Consider the following 27,539-nt stretch of genomic DNA (forward strand, 5'->3'; position numbering starts at 1 on the left):
CTCCGCGATTTGAGCAGGTGCCCTTTGGTATCGCAGTCAAGCTTCCCTAACCACTATACCGTCTGGGCAGCATTCACAATTATGATATATACATTTTGAATTGACAACTGCTTTCTTTGAGTCACCAACAGGAAGTGCTCTTTCCCACACACACACACACACACACACACAAAAAAAAAAAAAAAAAAAAAAAAAGACAAAATGCAAGAAAATAAAGCAGTGAATTTGGTTATATGTGAAAAAGTCAAGGCAATATACACAAAATACTCATTTACAATATATACATATGTGCATATGGTGAAAAACAATATTATTTTTCAAAAATGCTAGTAAATATATTTTTCAGGCTTAAAAGTTAGTGTTGCATTTTCACATCTAAAACTGTTCTATCTATGTTAAGATTTTTTGATGATCTACTTTAGGTTAAGGTTTATGTGTATGTACAAATTTAATTGTAGTTTAAATGTGCATATATTATTTGAATTCAAAGCTCCACTTATCAAGTTCAAAATTGTCTCCTATAAAAAAAATAGAAAAAGATTAATTTTAAGTTTATGACAAAAATCAATACATTTAAAAGAAGCATTACCAAGTAGTGTATTCCGTTTGCCATCAGCACCAATAAGCACATCAAATTCATACTGAGATACAGGATGATCTGGAGGAGAAACTCGAGCATGCCAACCAATTCCTACAACCAGAGAATGGAATATGTCAATGATTTCAAATACGATACAATTAAATAATTATTCATTTACTTAAAAACGAATTGTTACACAATAGAAAGTCAGCAGATACAAGTCATGTATTTGGAAAATTTACTTGAACAAATATGAACACAAACACATGCATAAAAATTTATCATTTTCTATGAAACAATAAACATTTTCTAAAGTCTGAATTAGTTTGTATCCACAGAAGTTTAAATTTAAATAAAATTATGGTTTATACTTTAACATCTAGAGAATATGACCATTATTTGTTTTAACTCACATTAATTGGCATGCAATTCCTCATGTCTTATGTGCAAAAAATTACACAAGGTCAATGATGCCAGTACAATGCACAAAAATTGAAGATAAATGCAATGATGATGATACATTGAGATAAATACAATGATGCCAGTACTATTTATTCAGCATGAAAATATTTTCGTTTAATGTGAGAAATTAAGCTGATTTTACAAATATACTGTATTTTGCCCTCTTTTGCATTTACATGACAAATAAAAATAACCATTATGTTATACCTCACTCAATATATTACAAACCTACGTTTTATTACAAACACACAACTAGAAATTACATTAATATTATTCATTCAAAACAGTTTAGTGCAAACAAAATGTGAATTAATTTCTCTCCTATTTAATGCGGCGCGCCATAATCATCTTTGGTTTTTGCGCCATAATCTCTCACTCACTCACCTCTATTTAATGCTTAAAAAATGAAAAATATTGATGAAGTTACCACCTTTAATCTGGCATGCATAGCATGTAAATTGCAGCCTACTACTTTTCAAGCTATAAAATGCAAGAAAATTTTAAGCCCCATTTCCGATCAAGAGCGTATACAAATTACCGTAATTTCCAGAAGAAACGCCACAATGTTTATGTGTTTAAAACTTAAACTTTCAACAGGTATAACATTTCTACCCATGAGATGCTCAGGTGCACTTAAAAAAAATATTTCCTATGATGTCACTGTACATAGTTAGATGATCTTCCCATTGTACATAGTTTGGTGCTCTTCCCACACAAAAGACCACTCAGTTGCTTTCTGCGAATTTTATTTTGTTTACGTTTTTTTCCCTTGAATGGACCTAAATGCTTTATTCACATTAAATAGGATCTCAAAACAATAACTTCTTCCCTCTTTCAAATCAGCATTCTGATCAGTTTGAATAGTCTCTCTTCTCTGCCACTGGATGAATCTTCCAGGATGCATCCCTCCCCTCCCTCGCCTTTTCCACTGTAAATCTACTGCGATTTGTTTCAAAGGTGGACATGATTCCACCTGTGTTGCAATAACAAACTCTGACAAATCCCCCCTTCAGCACGAATCCATTTTTTTCTTGGCAGCCTGCCAGATACAGATCCCATCACTTTTTACAAATACTTGCTGGATAGTTTTTAAGTAAGAAGGGAGCAGAAAAATTTTTTAAATGCCACAAAAGCTATACTGCTGGTTTTAAGCTTAATGTAACTTCACGTGCTAAACAAATTGGAAATAGAGCAGCAGCTCGAGAGTTTGAAGTGGACGAGAGATGCATTTGATGTTAGAGAACTGAAGAACATATGCCACAACAGAAATGAGCCAAAAGAAGTGGTACTGTAAGGTGGCCGAATCTAGAGGACGACCTTGCAAACTGGATAAAGGAGCAACAAGGAAAGGAAATGGCAATTTCAACTGTAAAAATTTGCTTACTAGCAAACTTTACGAGGAAAGAAATGAACGTAAACGATTTCAAAGGAGGGTCTAGCTGGTGTAGCAGATTTATGAAGAGGAAAAATATTTCTGTGTGTACTAAAACATCAGTTGGGCAATAATTACCAATGAACTGGCACGATAAAAAATCACCTTTTCTAAAATCATCTATATCTTGTTGTTGCAATATTTTTTATAATATAGTATAAGTATTACAAATATGGACTTCTTTAATGGGTAAATATAAGTATGTTCATGAACATAAGTATATTTTCAAAATTTCTTACCTATAATTTATTTTTAAGTTATGGTTTCATTTCATGCATTTCTCTTAACTGATATGTCATATATCAGGACATAGGTCAAGATTTTGCATTTATAAGGTTCACGACAATGTCATGCACAATTTAATTTATTTTGTCATTTCTGCATAATTTTATTCTCCCCCTGCCATTTTTCTCGATTGCGGCACTTATGCTGATGTGGCCCTTTCTTCTGGAAATTACGTTATGTAAAAAATGGACTTAATGGTAATAATTTTAAACCCTTATTTTCTTGCAACATGCATGTTACTCTAATAATCAGTTTCAGATTAGATGCATAAATACACAAAAAAGGATATTATTTAAAACTGCACTGGATAGAAACACCACAAAAGTAAATTATAAAATACATTCTGGTTAGCAGAAATAAAAATGTAAAAGTATTTTTTTCTGCCAACCAGGTTAGCTGGGAGGGGGAGGGGGGACTCAGAAATATCAGAAATTGTTGAGCAATTGAAGAGTAAGCAGTTTTCCTGCTTTGTTTTTGAGTTAGATTCTATTAGTGTGAGTAAATACACTGTAGTCAGCAGTCTGCATTCACTCAGTTCACTGACTTCAGTACAAAGCTGTATTTACTGATAAGTTGGCATTTTGTTCATTCTCTGTTCTTGGGACTATGTTCAATCTGCAGTACAGTAATTTTACTTTGTATTAAAGTATCCTGTTCTGTGGTGTTTCACAGAGGAAAAGGTGTCTGTTCCAAAGAGGGAAAAAAACTGAAAGTTTGAAGAGATTTTGCAAAAGTGAAACAGTATTAAAAAAGGCACAAGTTTATAAAGTAGGAACGACAACCATTGGAAACTGCAAAAGGAATCAAAAAGAGACAGAAAAGTGATTTTGAAAGAGAGACACCTAACACTACACAACAAAGATACACGATGAAGAAAAAGTGAGTATGAAAAGTTTGGTGATGCTTTGCTTCTTTGGTTTACTAAACATAGAGATAAAGGTGTCCCAATATTTGGACCAGTCTTACAGGAAGAAGATTTGAAATTCTGAAAGGAATTTAATGAAGGTAACTGTAGTGTATTTAATGAAGGTATAGCTAGTGTTGGGTAGCTTGAAAAGTGGGAGTATGACAGCTAACTCTATGTAGAGAAAAACTCAAATGACGAGTAAGTGGATAAGTTTCATAAGTTGTTAGACAAGGAAAGCTTGACTGGTGACCAAATATTTAATTGCGATGAGCTGGGACTAAATTATGAAACACTACTTGCTAAAATGCTCACGGTTAAGTCTGAAGTTGCAGCACCTAGCTACAAGTGAAATAAAGAATGAGTAACGATCCTTGACTGCAGTAACTCCACAGCATCTTTAAAATAAAACTTACCATGATTGGATGAGTTCAGATATTTTTAAAGAATGGTTTCTTAATGACTTTGCCACACACTGACAAATTTTGAAAAAAGAATAATTTGCCAAGAAAAGCATTACTGCTTTTGGATAATACTCTTTCTAAGTGGGTGAAAATATCACACAGCTGGCAAACAAAAGCCAAGTACCAATGTTTTCTACGAGGTTTGATTGTTCTTTGTGGTATATAGAGTATAAATTTGTAATTTATTCATATTACTGGTATGTAATTTTGGAAATAATGCATGTATTTTGTCAGTTTTAAGGGCTTTATTTTTTTCTATTTATGTCATCTAACCTTCCCGATCATCCGACCAGGTCCTGGCCTTTTCAGGCCAGATAATCATGACTCTACTGAATAGAAGTGGCCAATAGAAATTGATAAGATATGTCGAGGCCTGAACTATATCAGATCATATGCTAATTTAGTAATTTAATTCAATCATGTTAAAAACAGCAATATTACATAAGAATGATAATGCAATATATTTGTATGTATACATATTTAATTGCAAAAACATATACTTTATGTTTCACAAAGCTCAAACACACTTCATAATGAAGGTAATAAATGCGTTTTGATGTACCAGTTACACAATTAATATTGATAATTTAAGAGCAACTGTGCTGATTGGTTAATTAGTTAAGGCAAAGCATGTAAGTATGTTCTCTTTTTCAGTTCAGAAATTACTGAGATAATAGGAACACATTCTGATAATTTTTATCTTTTGAATATGCTATATATGCAAAGTATCTGATGTGGACACTGTATCTTCCTTAAATTATACACGACTTTGCAGTCATTTAAAATTATTTCCTCAAATTTAATTAGATATATATTTTTCATTCAATCAATTCAGTTCTCACTTTACAGCATGGTAAAACTTCATTAAAAATTGTATAAAATACAGAAAAAACAAATACAATTAAAAAAAAAAAACACAATTTTTTACAATTAAAATTTCTATGTAAAACAAAACGATTCGGCCAATAGGAAGGAAGACCAAATTTTTGGTGCTCAAAATTGACTTCAGTGTTAATTTTAAGTTAAATTTTTATCCCACTGGGCAAAAGGACACTGAAGTAGGTGCAACAATTTACTTAATGCACTACTCCACTAAGAGTTTAAAATATAAACAAATGGCAGCCTTTTTAGGCCTAGCAGCACTTAAACTTACAAATTGCTGATAATTCTACAATTATTGAATGCAGATTAACAAAAAGCACAAAAACCTTAACTGGAACATGAGAACAACATAATTCAATCACTTTTAAAGCAAAAAACTCATAATTTAGAAACATATAAGAATAAAAATAACATATGTACAGACATCATGAAAAAATCTATCATGAATATATTTAACAATCTGTTTTGGAAAAAAGAGTCTTCTATTCTGCCTGTAAGTACAGATGTCATGCAAAAATATTATTCAGAGAAATTCGAGAGTGGTCAAAATTAATATTTTCATTGAAATATGATAACCAAAATTACAATACTTGTTTTACTTCTTACAAGAAAGTAAAAAGATAAAGCAAACATACAACAATACATATTTCAAATAAAATCAGTATATATACTCACGTGTTTGATCTTCAGAAGGTTCAATTAAGCTTTCAAAACCAACATTTTCATGTACTTCAACACCTAAAAGTAGTGCTACTTTCAAGAGGATGATTTGTAGTTGCCGAATACCTAATTGAAAATATGAGAAAATAGTTTATCATATTAATTGCATTATAAAATTAATTAATGATATATTAATAGTTGCATTAAAACCTACCAAAAAAAAAAAAAAAAAAAAGGAAGACCAACATGTAAAAGTTTGCTAATGGCTACAAAACTAAGAATACTTAAAAGTTACATAAATAATTAACTGCCATTATTATTTCATATTCATATCAAAAGAAAAATATTACCAAATCATCAACACCATAGTTATTAATGGACACATGAAAAGAAAGGTAACAAAAGTATAAGTCATAATCAAATAAGTAAAATACATATAAAAGCACTGAAAAAACTAGAGACAATAGAAGATGTATGATATATACGCCATAAAAGCCAACACTGAGATTTATAAAATTGGGAGTTACCAGAATGTTTTCATCATTTCAAAAGAACATCAAACTGATGTTAAGTCATTTTATATGCAGTATACACTTTCCTGATTCTGGTTACGGAAGTGTTTAAAATATGATTTTGATATAAAATGCATTCTGGCTAATTTCCTAAAGTTTCTTATACTTCGATATTGAGGAAAATTATTCTGTCAGTATTAGAGTTAGCAGAACTGGCTGCCAAAATACTGGGCCCAGATTTGAATACCAAACACGGCTTGGATATTTGTTATGTGTAGAATATCTGTGAGGCATGGGTGCACTTAAAATACTGCAGAGCTGAAAGTTCTTGTGAGAGGCTCGATGTCAGAGGAAGAGGGGTGGGAGACCCTAAAATCCATCCCTCGGACTATTCTTCATCAAAGTTGTAAAAGATCTCCCCCCCCATCAGTGTAATATTGGTTACCTGCTGGGATACACCTGGAGCAATGTTTTTTGGCAATGAAACAGCTAAGATGTATGTAATGATTAAAAAGTATCTGACGATGAATGACTTAAGTTGTAAGTGTCAGGCATTTGATGAAACAATGACATACTAAGAAAATCCTGAGTATGGAAAGAAAGCTTTTGTTTATATCTAAATACTTTTAAATATGGTAAAAATAAAATTAATAATTAATGCACATATTAGTATGCCAATAAACTGCAGCAATGTATCATACATTTATGCAAAGCAAACTTAAATGCAAGCATTAACTAATTAAACACTGCTTGAATTTTCATAAAAAATTCTAAAAATGCTTCCAGTAAATTAAGACAATTCAAGTCAAATAAAATTTAGCACAAAACATCTTGTTGAAAACTACCAGGGCTAAAGGAACATAATTTGCACAACTCAGTTTAATTAATTAAAAAAATTTCATTAATTTCTGGGAAAAGGCTAAAAATTAAAAACCAGAAGTTCTAACTTACTGGTCCTCCAGTACTTAACTAACTTAAGTTAAGTACTGGAGGACCAGGAGATGTGATGTAAAACTGGGAGAGTTGTAGCAATGATACATATACAAATCAAGCCATTTTGCATTTATACTACATTAGTAAAAGTCACTATACCCATATACATTAATAAAAGTCACTAGATAGCCATATTAGAAACAAAGCTAGCTTATATTTGGTTGCAATAAATACACTGAGATCCCAAAGCATACTTTTCTGCAAGAATTTAAAAAACAGTCCTAGAAATATACTTTTGTTTTGTCTGCATTGTCAGGCTTGCTGTTCTGCAGTGTCACAAAGATGGTAAGCTATCAAGTTAGACTTTATGGTTAATAGTTGCACCCTAAAAACAAACTGATGAAATCTAAACAATGTAAAAATGATCCAAGAAAGATTACTGCTACTTCAAAATGTATCTCCAGGTTAGAGATTACACTTAATTCAAGTTATTACTCAGTCATCACATGGGTCAAGTTATATAAATCACAGCATTGATATCACCTACACTGATTGATACCTACATTACAATTAAAACTTATGGAATGAAATTCTCTGTGAATGGTGCATGCAATCTAATAACATTACTCATCTGCAAGCTTTGTTGTTCAGTAAGGCATACATTATATGCTATGATTTTCTTCAGATGGTAAGATCTACTATTTTTTTGGTATGTGTGTGTGTGTACACACATCTATATATTTACACAGTTTCAGACATATTACTCTTCTTTGAGCAATGTGACACAAATCACTGTGTGCTTAAAGCTCTGCAAATACTTCTGATAGACAAATCACCAATGTTGAACTGGGTATACTGGCAGAACCTCAAACAAACAAGCTACCACTCATAAACAAACATTTTGCAACCACTCATAAACAAACCAAATTTCAATTTCTCAAAATTCACATCTTGAAAGAATATCACAAAGCTTTTTCCCCAAGCCTCCCAGCACATTTTGATTCTAAAGAGACAACAATTTGAGACAATGCAGATATGAAGAAAATCATACAGTCAAAAGTCGCTAATCCGGACTCATCGGAACTTCGGCGATTCCGGATTATCGATTTTTCCGGATCATCAGTTTAAATCTCGTAAGATGGCATGCAGAAATTCTAAAATTAAAAATATGAAACCTTAATTTATGAAATAAAGAACAATTATAATCTAAAGGGTATCAAAATTTACAAAAAAAAAAAAAAAAAAGCTTAATATTTATTTGTTTACTTTATTAAACATTTCTTTCAATGTAAGTAGTTTTAAGTTGCCTCGTTTTATGTGATAATACTTTCTCTTTAATTCTATAAACAGACAGAATTTCTTGTTCAGTTACAAAGTTCCGCTGTTCAAGTCCAATTAATTTTTGTGCCGAGAATACCGACTAACTTGTCAATCGAAATTTTTTCGTTTTCACTAACCTCTCTGTCACATTCTTCATGTCTTTATCCATTTTTTGCTGCAATTGCACTTTTTGTTTGATGGACATCGAAACATACTTTCGTTTTGTACGATCCTTTGGGAGCTCCAGAATCGGAAATTCTATTTGACATAATCGGAAGTTCAAGTTTACTTTTATAAAATTGCTCTTAGTCTGCAAAAAATAATAAGCCGGATCGAATTCGAAGATTAAGGAACAACACAATCATCAACATTAACTGAAATAGATAATTAGATAATTTTAGATTATACAGTCCATTATACATAAAATGCGCACGTGAAAACGTATTTTGCGCTTGCGCACACGCATATGCGCAGTGGTAAAAGGTCTTATGTGCACGTGTAAACGCCTATTCGCATGTGTCAACGCGGCGCATGCGCATAAAGTTTTTAGCTTTGAGGTCCGGATTATAGATCATTCCGGATTATGGGTGTCCGAATTAACAACTCTTGACTGTACTAACATCCAGAGTGCTTTATTACAAATTAGGAACAAAACTAGCAGAGTTTATTAATTGGCCTCATATTAAAACTCAACATTTAAACAAAATAAATGTCACTAAAAATTATTTGAAAAATCACCCTTCAAAAAATATTTCTAAACATTAAGTTGTGGAATCGCTATGAAATTTAATAACACCACTAACAATAACAGAAGCAAATTAATTTCTATTTTTAACAATGTAAATGCACTGCTTTCACAGAATTGGAAAAAAAATTATATTAATTAATAATTTAGAGCAAAAGTTTAATCAGACATAAAATTTGTAAAACAATAACATAAATTAAAATGAATTTTTTTACAGTAATTACTTATACACTTACTTATATGGTCAATTGAGCCAGCACAAAACTTCCCAAAAAATTTCTTTGCTCCAAGGTTACGAAGGTCATGTATAACAAAAGGCCATAAATGTAAAACATTATTCCTTGAAAAGCGATCCCTTTTTTCTACAATAACAACTTTAGCGCCTAAAAGTTGAGCTTCTATTGCTGCCCTCAAACCACAAGGGCCTGCACCAATAATTAAAACCTGTAACATTAAAACACTATGTCAAACTTCAATATTTTAAAGCTGATAAAAGACAAGACAGAGCCAGTAAAAATTAAAAATATAAAATGCTACATATGACGTACATAATCATATACAATTACATGAATAAAATAGGCAAAATAATCATATTTCTATTAGATGAAGGAGAGTTTCAAATAAGTTCTATGCTCTGAAAATACCATTTTAAAAACGTGCACATAAAAATTTTTCAAGGACACATATCTTTTCAGAAGCACAAGCGTGAATTCAAGGAATGAATTTTAATACTTACTGAATATCCTAATTTTTGAATTTTTCAATTATGCTTCAAACAATGAGTGTATAAGGTCTTCGCCATTCTCAAAGAATTTACAAATTGCATTTCTGAAGCCTCGCCTTCGGCTCTAGCTGTTGCAATAACATACGAATACTTCTTACAAAAATATTTTCTTTTAATTTTATTTCTATTTAGATTTATGAAGTAACAAAAGTAATTATTCTCTAATATTTTACACGACTTTCAGACAGGCCTAGTATAAACTCAATGAATACTAAATTTTCAGTGGAGCGGCCCTCTAAATTCTAAAAATTTTGAAACTCTGAGCGGCTGCCTCGGTTGTACTTGCTGCAGTGCTCGGTCAAAATTTATTTCCTGAGGCTCAGTTTTATTTGATGTTATGCCAAAGCAATTTTTTTTTTCTGATAAATAGTTTTTAGAATATATATATCAGGTGATTCCTTATTGGTTTAGGTATCTCATTAATAAATTAAATTTGGAAATTTAGGATATCTTCCTTATTGCTTTCAAAGCATGCAGAATGTAGAACCAGCACAAATCCATTAAAAAATCCAATCATAATCCTTATTGAAAATTTTGTTAACCTGAAATTAAAAATTACTTTATTAGTAGTACAAGAGAGATATTGATGTTCCCATATGTTTTAGAATATCAATTATACTAATGGTGCAAATATGCATTTCCTGGCATAAGCTCTCATGGTGTAAAGAGGTAGCATGTTCTGGCAACCGAAAGATCCATGGTTTTATTCCCTCTGACAACACAGTTAATTTGTAGGTTTTTGAGCTTTCAAAAATCAATAGCTTCTGATTATACCCCCTGAAAAGTATTCATGATATAAAATGCTATGTAACCAAAATAGCAACTCTTGACATCACTAAAATAGATATCAGCTGAGGCATACAGGCACCATAAGTACCGATTTTCAATGCAAACCATGCTTCCACCTCCAAATTCAACAGTAATTTGTGTTCATTTTTGTTGCATTAAGTGCATTCCTTTTACTAGTTAGAATTCGTAATGGGGCTGTGGAGTTTGCTGGATAATGAAAAAGCATTGCATTTTCTCAGAAATACGACATTTTGACCAACAGCAGAGAATGCAAAAATTTTGCATGCCACGAAGTTGTACTTCGTAAATGGTTGAATCTTATGGATTAAAATTTGTGCAATTCTCTGATGCTTTTCTAAAGCATAAACAGATTGCTGCATACAAGAGAAAACAACATTATCGATTTGTGCAATTCTCCGTTTTTTTTTTTTTTTCCACGAAAACAGATCACTATATACATGGGCAGACCTGACACTGTCTACATTGCTAAATTGGACGTGGCCAAGTTTCTGAAATTCTCTGACATTTTCTCAAGTTAAAATAGATCCAACGTTTTTTTAAGCAAAAACGGAGCATTATGTACATGGAGAAAACTGACATTGTCTACAGTGCTAAGTTGTTTCTGAAAGTTTGAGTTTCTGAAATTCATTGATATTGTTTCAAGCCAAAATATATCCTATGTTTTTTTAGCGCAAATAGATCATTTTGTACATGGGAAAAGCCTGAAGTTGTGCATGGCTGAGCTTCTGCTATTCTCTGATATTTTTTCAAGCTAAAATAGATTTCCGTGTATATAGAATGAGCAGCGAAAAAAGTGTTTTATCAAGGATGTTCTTTGCATTTTAAATTTCGCTACTTGGTTGCTGTTTTATGTAATTTTTAATGTGGTACTGCTTTTGAAAATGGCTGCTGTATTTTATAAGTCTGATGAAAAATTAGTCGCCTAGAGGTTTGTGACTATTTGGGACGGGTGTGTGGATAATTAGGAAATGTCTAAAAATCTAATATTAAGGAAGCTAATCATGGCCTTTAAATAAGGAACACAGTAAGGGATTATCTTATTTTCCCATATTTAAAATTGCAGTTTATGTTAGAGTCTAACATTATGAATGGAGACAACAATAAAAAAAAAAAAACATCATCGGTATTAACATATATTTATTAAGAACACAAAAAGAACATGGTAAAAATATACTACATAGTAAAGGAACTATAGTAATAACTACTGAAAACGTCACCAAAAATAGAAAAGTAAAAAAAAAAAATGTTGCCACACAGGTTGCATAATACATTGGGAAATATATTTATAAATTAAAAGATATTTGCAACACTTCTTCCTTGATATAATTTTCCATAGTCTTACAATGAAACTGGTCATACAAGAATTTTTTTTTACACATATTCTTAGACAACATGTCTGCTGCATTTGAACTGGAAGGCACATAGATAAAGTTCAACAACTTCTCTTCAACCTTATCTCTTACAAAAAATTGCCCGAGTTCAATATGTTTATTACACTCTGAAATAACATAGTTTTTAGCTAAAGAAATGACACCCTGAATATCAACAAATATATTTTGTGGAAATTTCAAAAAATGTTCTCCCATAATTTTTTTGCAAAAAATTTTGGAATCCCTTGGCTTGGTTTGCACTTCCTTGTCTGCACACTGAGAAGTACTCGGCTTCTGCTGTTGACAAAGCAGTCGTCTGCTGCTTTTTACTGCCCCACGAGACAGCTCCACCTGATAAATACAACATAGCCACTAAGTGATTGTCTATCGATCTCATCACCAGCCCTTGAAATCACAGCACACTTCCAAATCCTTTCCAGTCTTTTGGAAAGTCAGCTTTAATTCTTCAGTCTGTTTTAGGTAATATGTTGTATGCCAACTCAATGTTCCTTGCTTGGACAATTATTGAACTAGCTCATGTAGGTGGGAGCAAAGGCTAAATCAAGGCCTTTTTCCTCCTGCCAGATACAACAGCCTGCTTATGTTTTAGTGCTATTTCAACATCCCAGTGTTATCCTTAACCTTTTAACTGTCAAGTTATTTTGATGATTTGGGTGCATAAATTGTCAATTTTTTTTATTCCAAAAATGAAATGTTTGCCTCAAAGTAAAAAAAAAATTAAAAATGCCACGCACTTTGAACTTTAACTTCCATCCTTTGAAACCTTCAGTCAAATGCTGCCATCTGTTGAACTGAAGCCAAAATAAACTTCTCATGATATATATTCGGGTATAACAATATGATGCACACAGAAAAAAAAAAAAAAAAAAAAAAAAGCCCGAGTAATATTCGGGCGTGACATTTTGGAATAACAATGCTGTGCCCGAGATTATTTCGGGTATGACAGTTAAAAGGTTATTGGATAGTGTATATTTCATTCTTGGATCTAATGGTGTTGATGCTCCTTCATCATCTAATATATTGGTTGTTTCCAAGAGCTCACTAGCATAGACACTTTGATGAAGAGTTATTGAGCCATCTTACCATCTGCTTATCCTAATTGAAAGAAAGGTGATATATTTCTCCCAAGTTCTTGATTTTATATGTAACAGCAATATTATCCTTAAATTCCTGAATGACAGACACTTTGCTGGAAATTACAAAGAGGTCATCCACATACACATCTATGATTAACTCCTTTTTCTTACTGAAGAAAACACAAGTGTCTGCTCTGGATCTTGTTAGGCTCACTGATTTAGAAATTTATCAAGACGGATGTTCCGTACTCTCCAAGACTGATGAAGTCCATAAAGACTTCTCTTTAACAAGAAAACCTCTTCATGCGGTTTCTCATGCAGACTCACTGGTAGCTGTTTCATGAAAATTATATCACTTCATTTTCCATTTATACACGCTGCAGCAATATCCAACTGATGAACATGCCAGCCTTCCCCAACTGAGAACACTAATAGAGTTCTAATTGACTTTGTTTTATTACAGGAGAAAAAGTCTCCTTGTAGTCTATTCCTTCGACTTAAGTGTAGCCATGAGCAACTAAAACTAAACGAGCTTCATTTTCCACCTATCAATCTTCATTAAATTTTCTCTTGAAGATCCACTTGCATTTCACAACTTTCCTTTCTTTTGGCCTAGGCAGTATGTTTTCAAGTTTCATTTTCTTTTAAAATTTCTAACTTTTCTTCCATGGCTAACTTCCATTTTTCTGCATCTGGATTAGTTATTGCCTCTTCCAAAGTTTCAGGATCATTTTGAGAAATGTTCTTAAGTGTTGAGTCTTCACATTCTTGTTTTTTGAATTATCAGCTGCACTGCATTCTACTTACAATTCTTTTACTTCTGGAGGATTTTTTTCACAGATCTCTGAATTTTACATGATATAATCCTTTGTCCATTTAGATGCTGAAATTTGTCTTCTGGATCGTCTCCTTTTCTTGTATATTCTCCACCACCTCTTCTTGCTGTTTGAAGCCTTCGTCTGTTCTTTATTTTCAAAATCATTTTGACACAGGTTTCATTTTGGAAACTTTTTAATATGCCCTGTTTAATGTTTTAATATGGCCTGTCATGGAAGGTTTTTCTTCAAATGTGGTATCTCCATCATACTCAAGGAGATAAACTTAAGTAAGTTGCATTTTTGTCCATCTTTCCCCTCTTCTGAACTTGAACATGAGCATAGTTGGCTCATCCAATGATGCACGTATGTTTTATTTTGGATTTCTTTCCCATCCATAATTCATAAGGACTTGAATTAGGAACTGAAGACCTGCCTGTCCTATTTAGTATGTAAACTGAAGTGCTGATGAGCTCTGCCCACAAGGAAGCTGGAAAGTCTACTTCTTCATTCGAATATTTGAGAGATCTGGCTGTTTCGAGAATTGTTCAATTCTCTTGTTCAGCACTGCCATTTTGTGCTGGTGCATACGGAGCTGTGAACCTCTGCGACATTCCATGCTTGTTCAACATCATTCTAACTGCTTTATTGTCAAACTCTCTACCAATGTCACTGAGGATTTCTTTAACTTTATGATTGAGTTCTTAGTACGAGCTATGAAATTTTCAAGCACAACCTTTACATCTGATTAGTAATTTAAGAAAAAACAGTATTGAAATTTGGCATAGGCATCTTTGAAGATTGTGAAGTATAAATATTTCTTAAATGATTCATCAAATGGCCCACAAATATTGGTCGATAACAATTCTCAAGCTTTTGTAACATTTGTAATTTTTTGACTACACATAATTTCATTTCAGACTTATCTACATATTCAACTTTTTCTTTCTTTCCCTGGGCTTTTACATTCTTTTTATCTTGATGACCCTCCCTGTTCTTGATAAATTTGAAGAATTGATTTATTATTCTCAGTCACATTTATGTCAGTGGGAGTTTTAGGAACTAAGGTCTTCATCATGGCTTTGAAGAGATCCCCCCACTGGCATTTCTTGTACCCTCCAGAAGTATTTCGACATGTATTTTTAAACAGCAGTTCTCAAATGTTGATTCAAACACACTATTCTGGTTTGTATCTTGAGTTGCTAACATGGAAAATATATTTTTACTTATTTCTGAAATATACCAGTCATTTTCAAGATTTTTAATTTGATTCATACCATTTACAACTGTCAATATCTTGATATGCCTTTTCCAGTTGCTGGCAATTACTTACCATTTGCTACAGTTACACTATGGGAAAGCTCAAATTTTTCAGTCTATTAAGTAGTGACTGTTATTGATGACGTGTTTTGAGGCCCCACTGTCAATAAACCAATCATCAGAATTTCTTTCAGCAGAAAATATTGCCTTATTTACAGCTAGGAGTGCCATATTTGCAGCAACATTATTCTTATGTTATTTGCTTGGCTCTATAAGGAGACTAGGTTTTGGTGGTTTTCCATCAGCTATTCAATTCTTGTATGTTTTCACCCAGGGTCCTCTCTGGTGGCAATGACGACACTTCCCATTTTTTCGCTTATTGGGGACTGATTTCTGCTTAAATTTTGAATTTGCTGTTAATGCTTTATGATCTAAAGTTCCTATAAATCTGGATCTTTCCTTGATTCTTTTTCATGAGCGCAGAGTTGTGTGGTTAATTTGTCTAGAGTTCTCTTTTCATCACTAAGAAGTATCCAACTCGATTTGAAAGTATGATGACTGGAATTCAATATTTTACAAATCAACAGCATTTCTGGGAGCTTACTTTCTTCTTCCCCTTATTTTGAAGTCAACTGTTCAGTTTGTTAAAAAAATTTTCAATTTTTATAAATGACATGCCATATTATCATTTGACTAATTGAATTTGAAGAACTGTAAACATATGTTGTAAAGTTGGTTACTGGCCAAACCTTTGAATTTTTTGCGAAGTCCGAGCCAAATTTCTCTTGCACTGTCAAATCTCATTAACTTTTGTAAAGTATTTATAGTAATCGCATGATTAAAACCATTGATTTAAACTAATCGAATAAAAAACTCACAATTATAATGAAAACTGTATATGTACAAAAACAGTATATTTTACATAGCTTAGTAGCTAATGAAAATAAAAAAGTAATTTTTTGTTAAAAAAAGTATGCAGACACAAATTTATTAAGCTATCACTCAAGTTTATATTTTGATAGTAATCTTTTAATAGTCCTCAGTGAAAAAAATTATAAGCAGTGACTGCATCTTAGTGGTGAATTTACACAGCTACATTTTAAAAATGCAAAATGAAAGAACTAAGTGTTCTTGAAACATTGGCAAAATCTCAACAAAGGTAAAATCTGCCGGAAGAGAAATAATGTTTTTAAAATTTTGATTTGAGCACAGCAAACAGAGAAGTAAGAAGATTCTAAAAAATCTGAAAGCTCAAATTTTTCAAAGTCTACTAAGTAGTGACTGTTACTGATGACGTGTTTTGAGGCCCCACTGTAAATAAATCAATCATCAGAATTTGTTTCAGCAGAAAATATTTCCTTATCTACAGCTAGGAGTGTTATATTTGCAGCAACATTATTCTTACGTTATTTGCTTGGCTCTATAAGGAGACTAGGTTTTGGTGGTTTTCCATCAGCTATTCAATTCTTGCATGTTTTGACCCAAGGTCCTCTCTGGTGGCAATGACGACACTTCCCATTTTTTCCCTTACTGGGGACTGATTTCTGCTTAAATTTTGAATTTGCTGTTAATGCTTTATGATCTGGATAAAATCTGGATCTTTCCTTGATTCGTTTTCCTGAGTGCAGAGTTGTGTGGTTAATTTGTCTTTCCTGAGTGCAGAGTTGTGTGGTTAATTTTGTGGAGTTCTCTTTTCATCACTAAGAAGTATCCAACTCGATTTGAAAGTATGATGACTGGAATTCAATATTTTACAAATCAACAGCATTCCTGAGAGCTTACTTTCTTCTTCCCCTTATTTTGAAGTCAACCGTTAAGTTTGTTAAAAAAAATTTTCAATTTTTATAAATGACATGCCATATTATCATTTGACTAATTGAATTTGAAGAACTGTAAACATATGTTGTAAAGTTGGTTACTGGCCAAACCTTTGAATTTTTTGTGAAGTCCGAGCCAAATTTCTCTTGCACTGTCAAATCTCATTAACTTTTGTAAAGTATCTGTAGTAATCGCATGATTAAAACCATTGATTTAAACTAATCGAATAAAAAAACTCACAATTATAATGAAAACTCTATATGTACAAAAACAGTATATTTTACATAGCATAGTAGCTAATGAAAATAAAAAAGTAATTTTTTGTTAAAAAAAGTATGCAGACACAAATTTATTAAGCTATCACTCAAGTTTATATTTTGATAGTAATCTTTTAATAGTCCTCAGTGAAAAAAATTATAAGCAGTGACTGCATCTTAATGGTGAATTTATGCAGCTACATTTTTAAAAGTGCAAAATGAAAGAAGTAAGTGTTCTTGAAACATTGGCAAAATCTCAACAAAGGTAAAATCTGCCGAAAGAGAAATAATGTTTTTAAAATTTTGATTTGAGCACAGCAAACAGAGAAGTAAGAAGATTCTGAAAAGGTTTTTTTAAAGTTCATATCTTTATTAGCATTTTATACGTGATCTAAAACAAGAAAACCATATTCTGAAAACATACATAGTGGATTACAGACTTTTAGCTGATATTTTCTGTCCATATTTCTTCAGCTTAATTTAAACCCTTTTTAGTTTCAATGATAAAGATAACTAACTGTTATCTGTTTGAAAAGATAACTATCTGTTTTGTGTGAGGCTAGCTAAGTTTACACCACAATAAAAAATATATTTATATTTAATAAATATATTCAAAAATAGAAGATATACCAGTAGTAATGACATCAGGTATTTTATGCAAAAGGTGTTTAAAGCTAATTTAAATCATTTTTATAATTAAATCAAAAATGTGAGTTTTTAACTTTTTTTTTTTTTTTTGGAAAAAAAAAAAAAAATTAATACACAATTTTTTAACGAAAATTTTTGTCTTTTTGTCCTTTACTAAAGATACACTGTTGCTTTAGCACTAATAAATTCTAACCTTAAAAAATTTTCATTTTGAAAGAATTTTATCATTAACCCATTTATGTCTATCATTTTAAATTCAGAGCAATTCAATATATGTCCTATTACTTTAAACATAAGTATGTCAACACACCTGGAATACTTTAGGTCATCCAAACACTATACACCTATACACTCACTTTTGGTAAAATTCTAGTATACATTCCTTGGCCCGATTTTGAAAATTGTTGCTAACAACAAATGACTCGTTTACTGTTCATAACAGTGTCAACAAATCCCGTGTGTACATTACACTATGATTAAACAACCACTTTTATTCAAAATTTTAAATTTTTGTGCCTTTAGCATAAATGGGTTGAGACAAACATCAAACAGAAAAATGAATATTTGAACAAGTATTTATGATATGATACTTTCATTGCCATTCTGGAATCCCAAAACATTAAAATGAGATAAAATATTAAAGAACGATTTCCTACACTTTTCATTTTATGTTATTCTAAAAATAGCCATAAGACCCTTTGCTTATGTTGATATAAATATCATTCCTGGTCATCAAATAGGAATGTAATATGACTGAAACATTAACAAATAAAGCTAAACAATATAAGTTTCAGTGGATGTTGGGTAAGGTTGTGAATGAAATATTCTGACTAAAAATATGAGAATTAATCTGCTAGCTTGTGCAGATAAAATCTTTTCATTTTTAGAAATGCTGTCTTTCTTCTGAACTTTCTTATTGGGAATATAGAGAAATATGCAAAGAATTTTTTTGTATGATAAAGTGTGGGATTATACCTGTCTAGCCATCATAGCAAAGCACTGGTGTTCATGACTTCCACCATCTATGTATGATAAAAAATTTAGGATACCCTGCACCTACAACAAGATGGTATGTTACGCAGTTCTCACTTCTAAAGCACAGGATGACTCACTAGCCTCTCTTGCACTTACAGCAGAAGATGACAGCATCCATTCATAGAATTACCATGAAACAGTTATTGGTTTGTTCAGATCACACAATCTTTATAACTTCATACATCAGCACACTTGGCATAAGATGAAATCAGTTTTCGAGCTTATCAGATGACAAATGAAGAAAAATTAAAAATTAAGGTGAAAACTATAGATTTTTTTTTTTTTTTTTTTTAAGCTTTATAACATATGAACGAACCCATTTCAACAGGGTCTTTAAATGTTTTTCAGCACGCACTTTTAAAATTTTAGCACTCTTTTTTTTATGACACTGTGTAATCATTTCATTAAGTATTTCTGACAAATAAATACAAATGCATTTGATAATTTTACTATTTTTAAAAAGAAGAAAGTAAAAATGAAAAATATTTCAGAAATATATATTAACACTTAACAGCCATCACTTACTCTAGTGTTAGGACAAGCCTTGCCTCTGTTGTAGCATTTGTGACTTGCTCTTTTGTCTAATTTTGTCCACAATGAAGCTGCCCTCCATGAATGAAGTTTTGCTTTTAATCGAGGATAAAAATTTGTTATGTTTGTAGGCTTTAGTCGCAAAACTTCACATAACTGGCGGTATGTGGACAAAACTGATTTAAAAGTTCCAGCTGATACAAACTGGTCAAATAATTCTGATGCCATTGCAGATTCGGGACTGGTAGCAGTGCCACCTGGCACAGCTCTACCACGGGTTTCCATGGTGGTACCAACGTTTTCCAGTATAACCACATAGTTTCACATGCTTTGTTACATAATGTATTGGTTGACCCTAAATAAAAATATCCCAATTACTAAGTTGAAAAGTAATGCAGAAATATTAACAATAGATTCTAAATTAAAGGATGAGAAGCATGAAATTGACAGAAAAAAGTGCACAGCAATTAAAAGTTTATACAAGGACAAGTACATGATACATATAAGTAATACAGTCAAAAGTCGTTAATCCGGACTCGTTGGGACTTCGGCTATTCCGGATTATAGATCATCAGTTTAAATCTCGTAAGATGGCATACAGAAATTCTAAAATTAAAAATATGAAACCGTAATTTATGAAATAAAGAACAATTATGATCTAAAGAGTATCAAAATTTACAAAAGAAAAAAAAAAAAAAAAAAAAAAGCTTAATATTTATTTGTTTACTTTATTAAACATTTCTTTCAATGTAAGTTGTTTAAGTTGCTTCATTTTATGTGATAACACTTTCTCTTTAATTCTATAAACAGACATAATTTCTTGTTCAGTTACAAAGTCCCGCTGTTCAAGTCCCGTTAATTGCTGTGCCGAGAATACCGACTAACTTGTCAATCGAAATTTTTTCGTTTTCACTAACCTCTCTGTCACATTCTTTATGCCTTTATTCATTTTTTGCAGCAATTCCACTTTTTGTTTGTTGGACATCGAAACATACTTTCGTTTTGTAGATCCTTTGGAAGTTCCAGCATCGGAAATTCTATTTGACATAATCGAAAGTTCAAGTTTACTTTTATAAAATTGCTCTTACAGTCTGCAAAAAATAAGCGGGATCCAATTTGAAGATTAAGGAACAACGCAATCATTAACATTAACTGAAATAGATAATTTTAGCTTACACCGTCAGTTATACATTAAACGCGCAGACGAAAATGTATTCTGCACTTGCGCACACGCATATGCGCAGTAGTCAAGGTCTTACGCGCACGCGTAAAACGCCTGTGCGCATGTGCAGAAAGTTTTTAGCTTTGAGGTCCGGATTATGGGTGTCCGAATTAACGACTTTTGATTGTATAATGCTTTTTTTTTGGGGGGGGGATCACATAGTTGCCACAAACCTTTAGAAGTATTGAAGTTTCATTATGCACTGCTAAAAGCAATTAATTTTTTTTCAAATTGTTAAGGCAACTGTTGCTGTTGCTCTCTTTGTATGTAGAGTTATGTGTAATATTCAAATTATAAACAATGAGTGCAAAACTTATTTTACCACATCTTAGATTCTTCATTTTTAAGTTACATATCATTGCTCCATATTTTTAAAATATGGAGGGTTGCAGAGGCATATCTCGAATTTCAATAAATGGCATGCTGTTGAACACCAAATACTACTTCAAAAGTTATATTAATAAATGAAAATTAGAGTTACATGCATTTGTTGTACATGCAAGTTGAATATACTATTTGCATACTAATATGTTGTTAAACATAGTGTAATATGAAAAATAATTAAATGCATATAATAAATTTAAAATTCTCCAGATTTAAGGACTGAAACGAAAATTTTCCCGTTAAGGCTTGTAGACGGTTTGCATTATAATATTTTGCTTCATTTATGGTGATCACAATATAATATATTTCCAACTTTAATCTGCAAATTAATTGCTGATAAAATTTTACATTAATAATTGATAGAATCTGAATAGTGGTACAGTTAATGCTGATATCAGCAAAATCAGATACTCAGTCTTATAAATTTCACTGATCGTGTTATGAATACTATTGGTGTTTATTTATACATGGTATAAATTTACGTACATTATTTATTACATAAATTTGCATATTTATTAAGTTTACATATTTTATTTATAATGAGTATGCCTCATGTTTTGACCTTTATAAGCACATTCTTTTTATGTTTTAAATCATCTTTAAGTAATTTTTTTATTTTTTAGAGGACAATCAATGCACAATTAAGCTTTTTATATGCCCTTCTGTTTTATTTTCAGTCATGCTTCAATTAAAAAAAAAAAAAAAAAAAAAAAAAAAAAGATGTTTCACTTAATAATTCAGGTTTAGTGACTTAGTAATTCAGTTCATAAGCGTTCATTAGTGTTACTTAGTAATTCAGGTTCACTTAATAATTCAGGTAATTCAGGTTTAATTATCATAGTGGTCAGAAACTGAAACTGGAGGTGGGCCAAATCCACTATCTAAAAGTAGCAGATGAACAACATTAAAAAATAAATGAAAAAGGAATAAAGAAAGAAAAGTTTTTTTTTTGTTAACATTATAAAATTTGATAGTTAAATTTAAAACTTTTTTTACTACATATTTTCAACATGTACATATAAAAATAATGAAAAAAAATTCAAATTTGTACTTATTTTCTGCCTGAATTTCTCTTGGTCACAATTTGTAATTCAAACTCACTGACAGAAAAATATTACGATTTTCAGATTGACCTTTATTCAAATAATTATAATATACTGAAGTTAATACCCAATAACTTACTTTAACTCAAACTAAAAAGAAACACATGAAAGCTTCCTAAGAGAGACAAAACTTGAGAATAAACAATAAAATTTATTCCCTTTCTTTTATTTATTAGATTTTTCTATGATGCATGCAGAAAAGATTATGTTTGCATGAAGATAATTATAAACTTCTGTGTTTCGTACTATACCTATCAGCTACAATCCCTAATGGCGTTTCAATTTTCATTAAGTCTGTAATTTTGAAGGAAAATTTCTACAAAGTATCTTCATCACAAAATATACATACTCATCGGTTGTTTTGTTTTTTCTCGAGGATTTATTAAGTTTCAACTAACTGTAGAGAAAAAAAAAACTGTTAAATGTAATTGCACAGCCTTTAAATTCGAAACAAAGCGATTATTTTTATAGCAAAAATTCGTAACAGAGAATATTTATCTTTCGACAAATGCTAATAAAAGTAATTTTAATCTTCAAATCTTGTATAAAATTTATATAAGTGTTAATTAATGAACTCCATTTCTAGATTTTGGAGAGAGTTACGCTCTCGTTTTTAATACTGTAAATAATGTAAAATTGGACTCCAAACCAGTAAAACCATACCGTCTTTTTTCGAAAATAAGACACTGTCTTACTTTCCTTTTTGGTCCAAAATACGCGCTAGGGCTTATTTTCGGGGAAGGGCAAAAATAAAAGCATATTTATATATTTTTATTTAACATTTATTTTACACAGAATACAGAAATTTAAATTTATTCAATTACAGTCAAGTCATCTTCTTCTGGAACATCGTCATAAATAAAATTCTGAATTATATACAAAAACAAATTATATTACATAAAGTTCCGAAAATCACGATAGGGCTTATTTTCGGAGGATGTTTTATTTTACAAAAAGTTCCGAAAATCATGATAGAGCTTATTTTCGGAGGATGTCTTATTTTCAGAAAAAGACGGTATGTGGCCAGCGAGTCGCAGTTTCAGACCGCTGAATTATCATTTGGAACTTTGAAAGAAGCCAAGAAATACGAAAAGACAATTTTAAACTAAATATACAGTTCTATGTAAAACTTTGAAACAGAATACTCGCCTAATAATGCCTAAAACGTAATAATCGCACCAAATTCAAATGCTAAAGAACGAATACTCATTTCCTCCATCTAAATGCGATAGGCATGCATTTAGCAAAAATTCTAATGAGCTTTCATGTTGCGGGAGGGAAAAAAAGGGAAAAGGTTTTTCCCTTTGTAAAATACGCTTTTGGTTAATGATGCTGGTATTCATACAGCATGCAGGAGCCAAATTGCAGAAGACACGACAGAGTGCAGTTAATTTTGTTTTAAATTTCTGATTCTAAATAAAATCGATGATTCTTTGCAAAGCTGTAATTAATAAGGATTTTATTTTTCAATTGAATTAAAAAATAATAAATATTTCAAATTTAAAGGCACGCGCCACATGCCCCAAGACGCCGCCCCTGGAGGATTGGTAATATAAGCAGTGAGTAATATGTCATCATTTCCGTATCAGCATATTTCTCATTTCATTTGATTATAAATTCAAACCATCCTTTATCCTTAAGCGCTAAAAACTTGTATTATATAGAAAGTGGAAAATGAAAACAAAAATTCAAATTTTTTCAGCAGTGGAAGTTACAATGGTTACTAGAAAAACCAAAGGAAAAGACATATGCTTGAGAACTATAATTTGCATTATTTATAAATTAAAATGGGCACTCTCTAATCGTTATTACAGAAAATGAAACTGGAAGTGTGGAGCAGGGCGAAATGGTATTTATTATCTGGCAGAAGACATTTCCAACTTCACAGCTTTGGAATTTAAACTAACCTTTCACGAACTTGAAGAAGCCAGTCATAGGGTAATACATTTATCACTTTTCAAGTGTCAAATAAGGAACTTGATATTTAAGGTTTCATGACATTTCTTTTAAAAGAAAGATTTTTTTCAAATTGTTGCCGCCAAATGTTACCACCCTGTATTATAATTAAAGAAATTAAATTATGAAGAACTTGCATGAATGTATGCAAGTGTTTCGCATTGTGAAAACACAACGGTAGTTATCAAATTTTGAATAACGTTGTCTTCCAACCGAGTATGGACAACTGGAAGCTCGAATTTTGAATTTCGAACTTGTTTTATTGCATATTTAAAACTTCATAAAGCTTTAACGAATTTTTGATTAACAAACTTAACGATTTCAAAATGAGCACTATACCCGGGGGGGGGGAAATTTTATCTCCAGAAAGCGAATGTCTAACGGAAATTCTAAAGATAGGTTGTTTTTAATATTTTAAGCCCAAAGGAACATTAGCCCAAATGCTCTCGAAACGTGTATGTGTATGTAAATGAAAGGAAAAAAAAAAGTTCCTTTGGGTGTAATATAAAATCTAAAAGCTTTCAATTTTTTTAGTTATTTTTTTAAGAAAAAAATATATTCTTATATTTAAAAATATATTTTTATACTATATATAAATATACATTCCTTAAGCAAAAATTTGCAATACAAAGAACATTACCCCCCCCCCTCCCCCAAATTTTATCAGTAACGACATTCTTGATCACGTTCAACCAAAATAGATTATTTGAATACATGTAAAAATAAATTTTATTGATAAAATTTAAGTACGATAAGGATATTCGCATTCCTTACTTTACCATTTATCACTGCCCTCATTTGGAAATAGGTATTGAAAATAATTTAAATAATTAAAAATTTTCATACAATAGTATATTTACTGCAATCAAGGAATTAATTGGAAAAACATTACCTTCTTATTTTTAAAGACTTTTCTTTATTGTAAACATATATTTCAGAACATTTCTGACTTTTATTTCTTGACACGTAAAACATTACCCTCTGACTGCTGGCAAACCAGAAAATGAATAAATATAAGCATAATAATATGAGAGAGATGTCTAACTGCAAAAGAATTTGGGAACAAATGATTAATTTCAAACTCTTAGAAACGCTTACACGTTCAGCAAATAAATACAGGCACACTTTGTCCGCACATAGCTCACTGCACGCAGCGTTGAACCTCTCCCAGAGATAAAACTTAAAGCAAAGTACTATGTGTGAAAAACCGTTATCCATTCTTTTTTTCTCCCCAAAACCGCACGATGTGAATAACGAATATTCTTAGAAGAATGCGCGTGTCATTCAACTTGGCACTTGAGCGTGTAACGGCTTTTAAGGCGTTCGAAGCTAAAAGAAAACGAGGAACGAAACTTGCAAGCTATAATAATAATAATATCAAAGTTGTAAATTATAACAAATAAAGAAGAAAAACGTTCACATACAAAAGAAGGAAGTTGTACGTTAAGTTACGAAATATAATAAATAATATAGAGGTCAATCAAATTTAATTCAGATCTTCAAAAGTAATTTCAGCTTAAAAAAAAAAAAATGTTAATAATTGGCAAAATTCGACCTCTATTGGGCGCTTATTACAAATGTAACACTTACGGCATTCGAGATAAAAACAGTAGGGATTTCATTTTCAGCAACCTATTTTGGCAAAGAACATATTTATTTATGTCATTGCGTATAACCATGGAGGTAAGAAGTTCTAAGTCTTAAATCCATAATTAGAACAAAATTTACAAAGTATCAGCGGGCATCGGAACACGCTAATTTGAACTTTAAGCAAAATACGATACAAAGGCTCGTTTTACAAAATTTGCATTCTGAAAAAATGCGATAAAAGCCTTCCATTTTTAAACAAAGAGACATTCTGAAAATATTTTGGATAACCCTTGCTTAAAGCGGTTGCCGCATTAACCTTTGGCAACGTAATGAAATTACGAAGTCAAGGGAGGAGCGATTACATATGCCAGTACCTGCAACTAAACGATGCCTTTTAAGAAAAAAGAAAAACTTCTTTCTCTCTGATGAAGAAAGAGCAGTTTCAGACTTCCACAAAAGTGTATCGGGCGGTCTTATAAAATTAATGTTAATTTAAGTTTGAATTCTGCTAAATTTAAAAATGCAAAATATGTTTGCAATTATGAAAACTTCATAAATAGATTACTCATAGTCAAACTACATAAAGTAAGCAAGCAATAAATAAAAACCTAAGCAGATTTCGGTGCACTGCAGGCCTTGGCCCACTAGGCCTGTTGCGCCACTGAGTTTAGTTAAATAAAACACTGCCAACACGGATAATTTCAGTTCATTCTTTCCGCAGTTTAAAATTTGCAATTAAAAAAATATTTTAATTTTATTTAAAAAATCAAAATTTTAATTAAAAAAAATCAAAATAAGAAATAATAATTCAAACTACTCTTATTAGAAAATCAGAATGCTATCACACAGTTAAATATTAAAAAAACCCAAACAGCTAATTTTAAGTACACTGACGACAGTTCACTCTCCCTCCTCTCCCCTCCCCAGTAATTACCCAACTAAAATTCGAAAAACATCTTCTTTGCGGCAATAAAAATTATAAATTTTCTTTTTCCAATTTTGAAAAAATTGTCATGTATTTTTGATATCGAAGCTTTCAATCTTGCCATAAATTTATCAAAAATTTATGTTTCGATGCATCTATTCATCATATAAAAACAGAAATGAATTCTTTCGATTATTCTTCCGAGTCAACCACACTCAGTATTAAATTTTTACAATCAATCAATACGTATTACCCTCTTTCATTACACGACAATTTTTAGTCAACTTTCATGGAACTGCAACGGTGACGGGAGTTCGTAATTCATTTAAAAAGATCAAGCTAATTCTAAAACAGTTTTTAAAAAATAACAAATATATCCAAAAAAGTACTTCTGTTTGACTAATTTATATTAACACGAAAGTTCATATTTTTAATTCGTAAATTTAAATATGAATCCCGTTCATTAGATATAAAAATAGTATTCTCCTTTCAACGTTAGAAATGTTGTTTCAATGTCTCTTCCATGCTAGAAATTCCATTCTAAATTTACGACCTGACCGCATATGGGTGTTTAGAACCCCTTTTTTCCCCGGAGGGGGGCTGAAAAGTAGGGGATAATCTTGCTCCTGCTCTTGACAAAATGTGGGGGTCGTTTAAACATCTAACTTCTCTACATTCAGTTTTATACAGAGGAAAATACAAACTGAATTCTTCGAATGAATGCAATTTTGTACAATGAAAATGTATTACTTAAC

At 31.4% G+C, this 27,539-nt stretch overlaps 1 protein-coding gene across 3 annotated transcripts in view; it reads right to left on the reverse strand.

Annotated features, from left to right (window-relative positions):
* Window positions 1-27,539, reverse strand: part of Mical (Molecule interacting with CasL) — a 241,831-nt gene that overhangs the window by 94,953 nt on the left and 119,339 nt on the right. For 2 of the 3 annotated variants that reach the window (XM_085826689.1, XM_085826697.1), the window contains 4 exons: window positions 19,599-19,959; window positions 9,416-9,623; window positions 5,685-5,795; window positions 590-691 (listed from right to left, as the gene is read on the reverse strand). In XM_085826689.1, the coding sequence (XP_085682815.1) occupies window positions 590-691; window positions 5,685-5,795; window positions 9,416-9,623; window positions 19,599-19,889 (712 nt within the window). In that variant the 5' untranslated portion in view covers window positions 19,890-19,959. Of the gene's footprint in view, window positions 1-589; window positions 692-5,684; window positions 5,796-9,415; window positions 9,624-19,598; window positions 19,960-25,161; window positions 25,379-27,539 lie in introns of those variants that run through there. The other variant, XM_085826694.1, reaches the window with a different exon arrangement.

Source organism: Stegodyphus dumicola, chromosome 1 (assembly GCF_044657685.1).
Source record: "Stegodyphus dumicola isolate Sdum_Otavi_A_Nest chromosome 1, ASM4465768v1".
NCBI classification, from domain to species: domain Eukaryota; kingdom Metazoa; phylum Arthropoda; class Arachnida; order Araneae; family Eresidae; genus Stegodyphus; species Stegodyphus dumicola.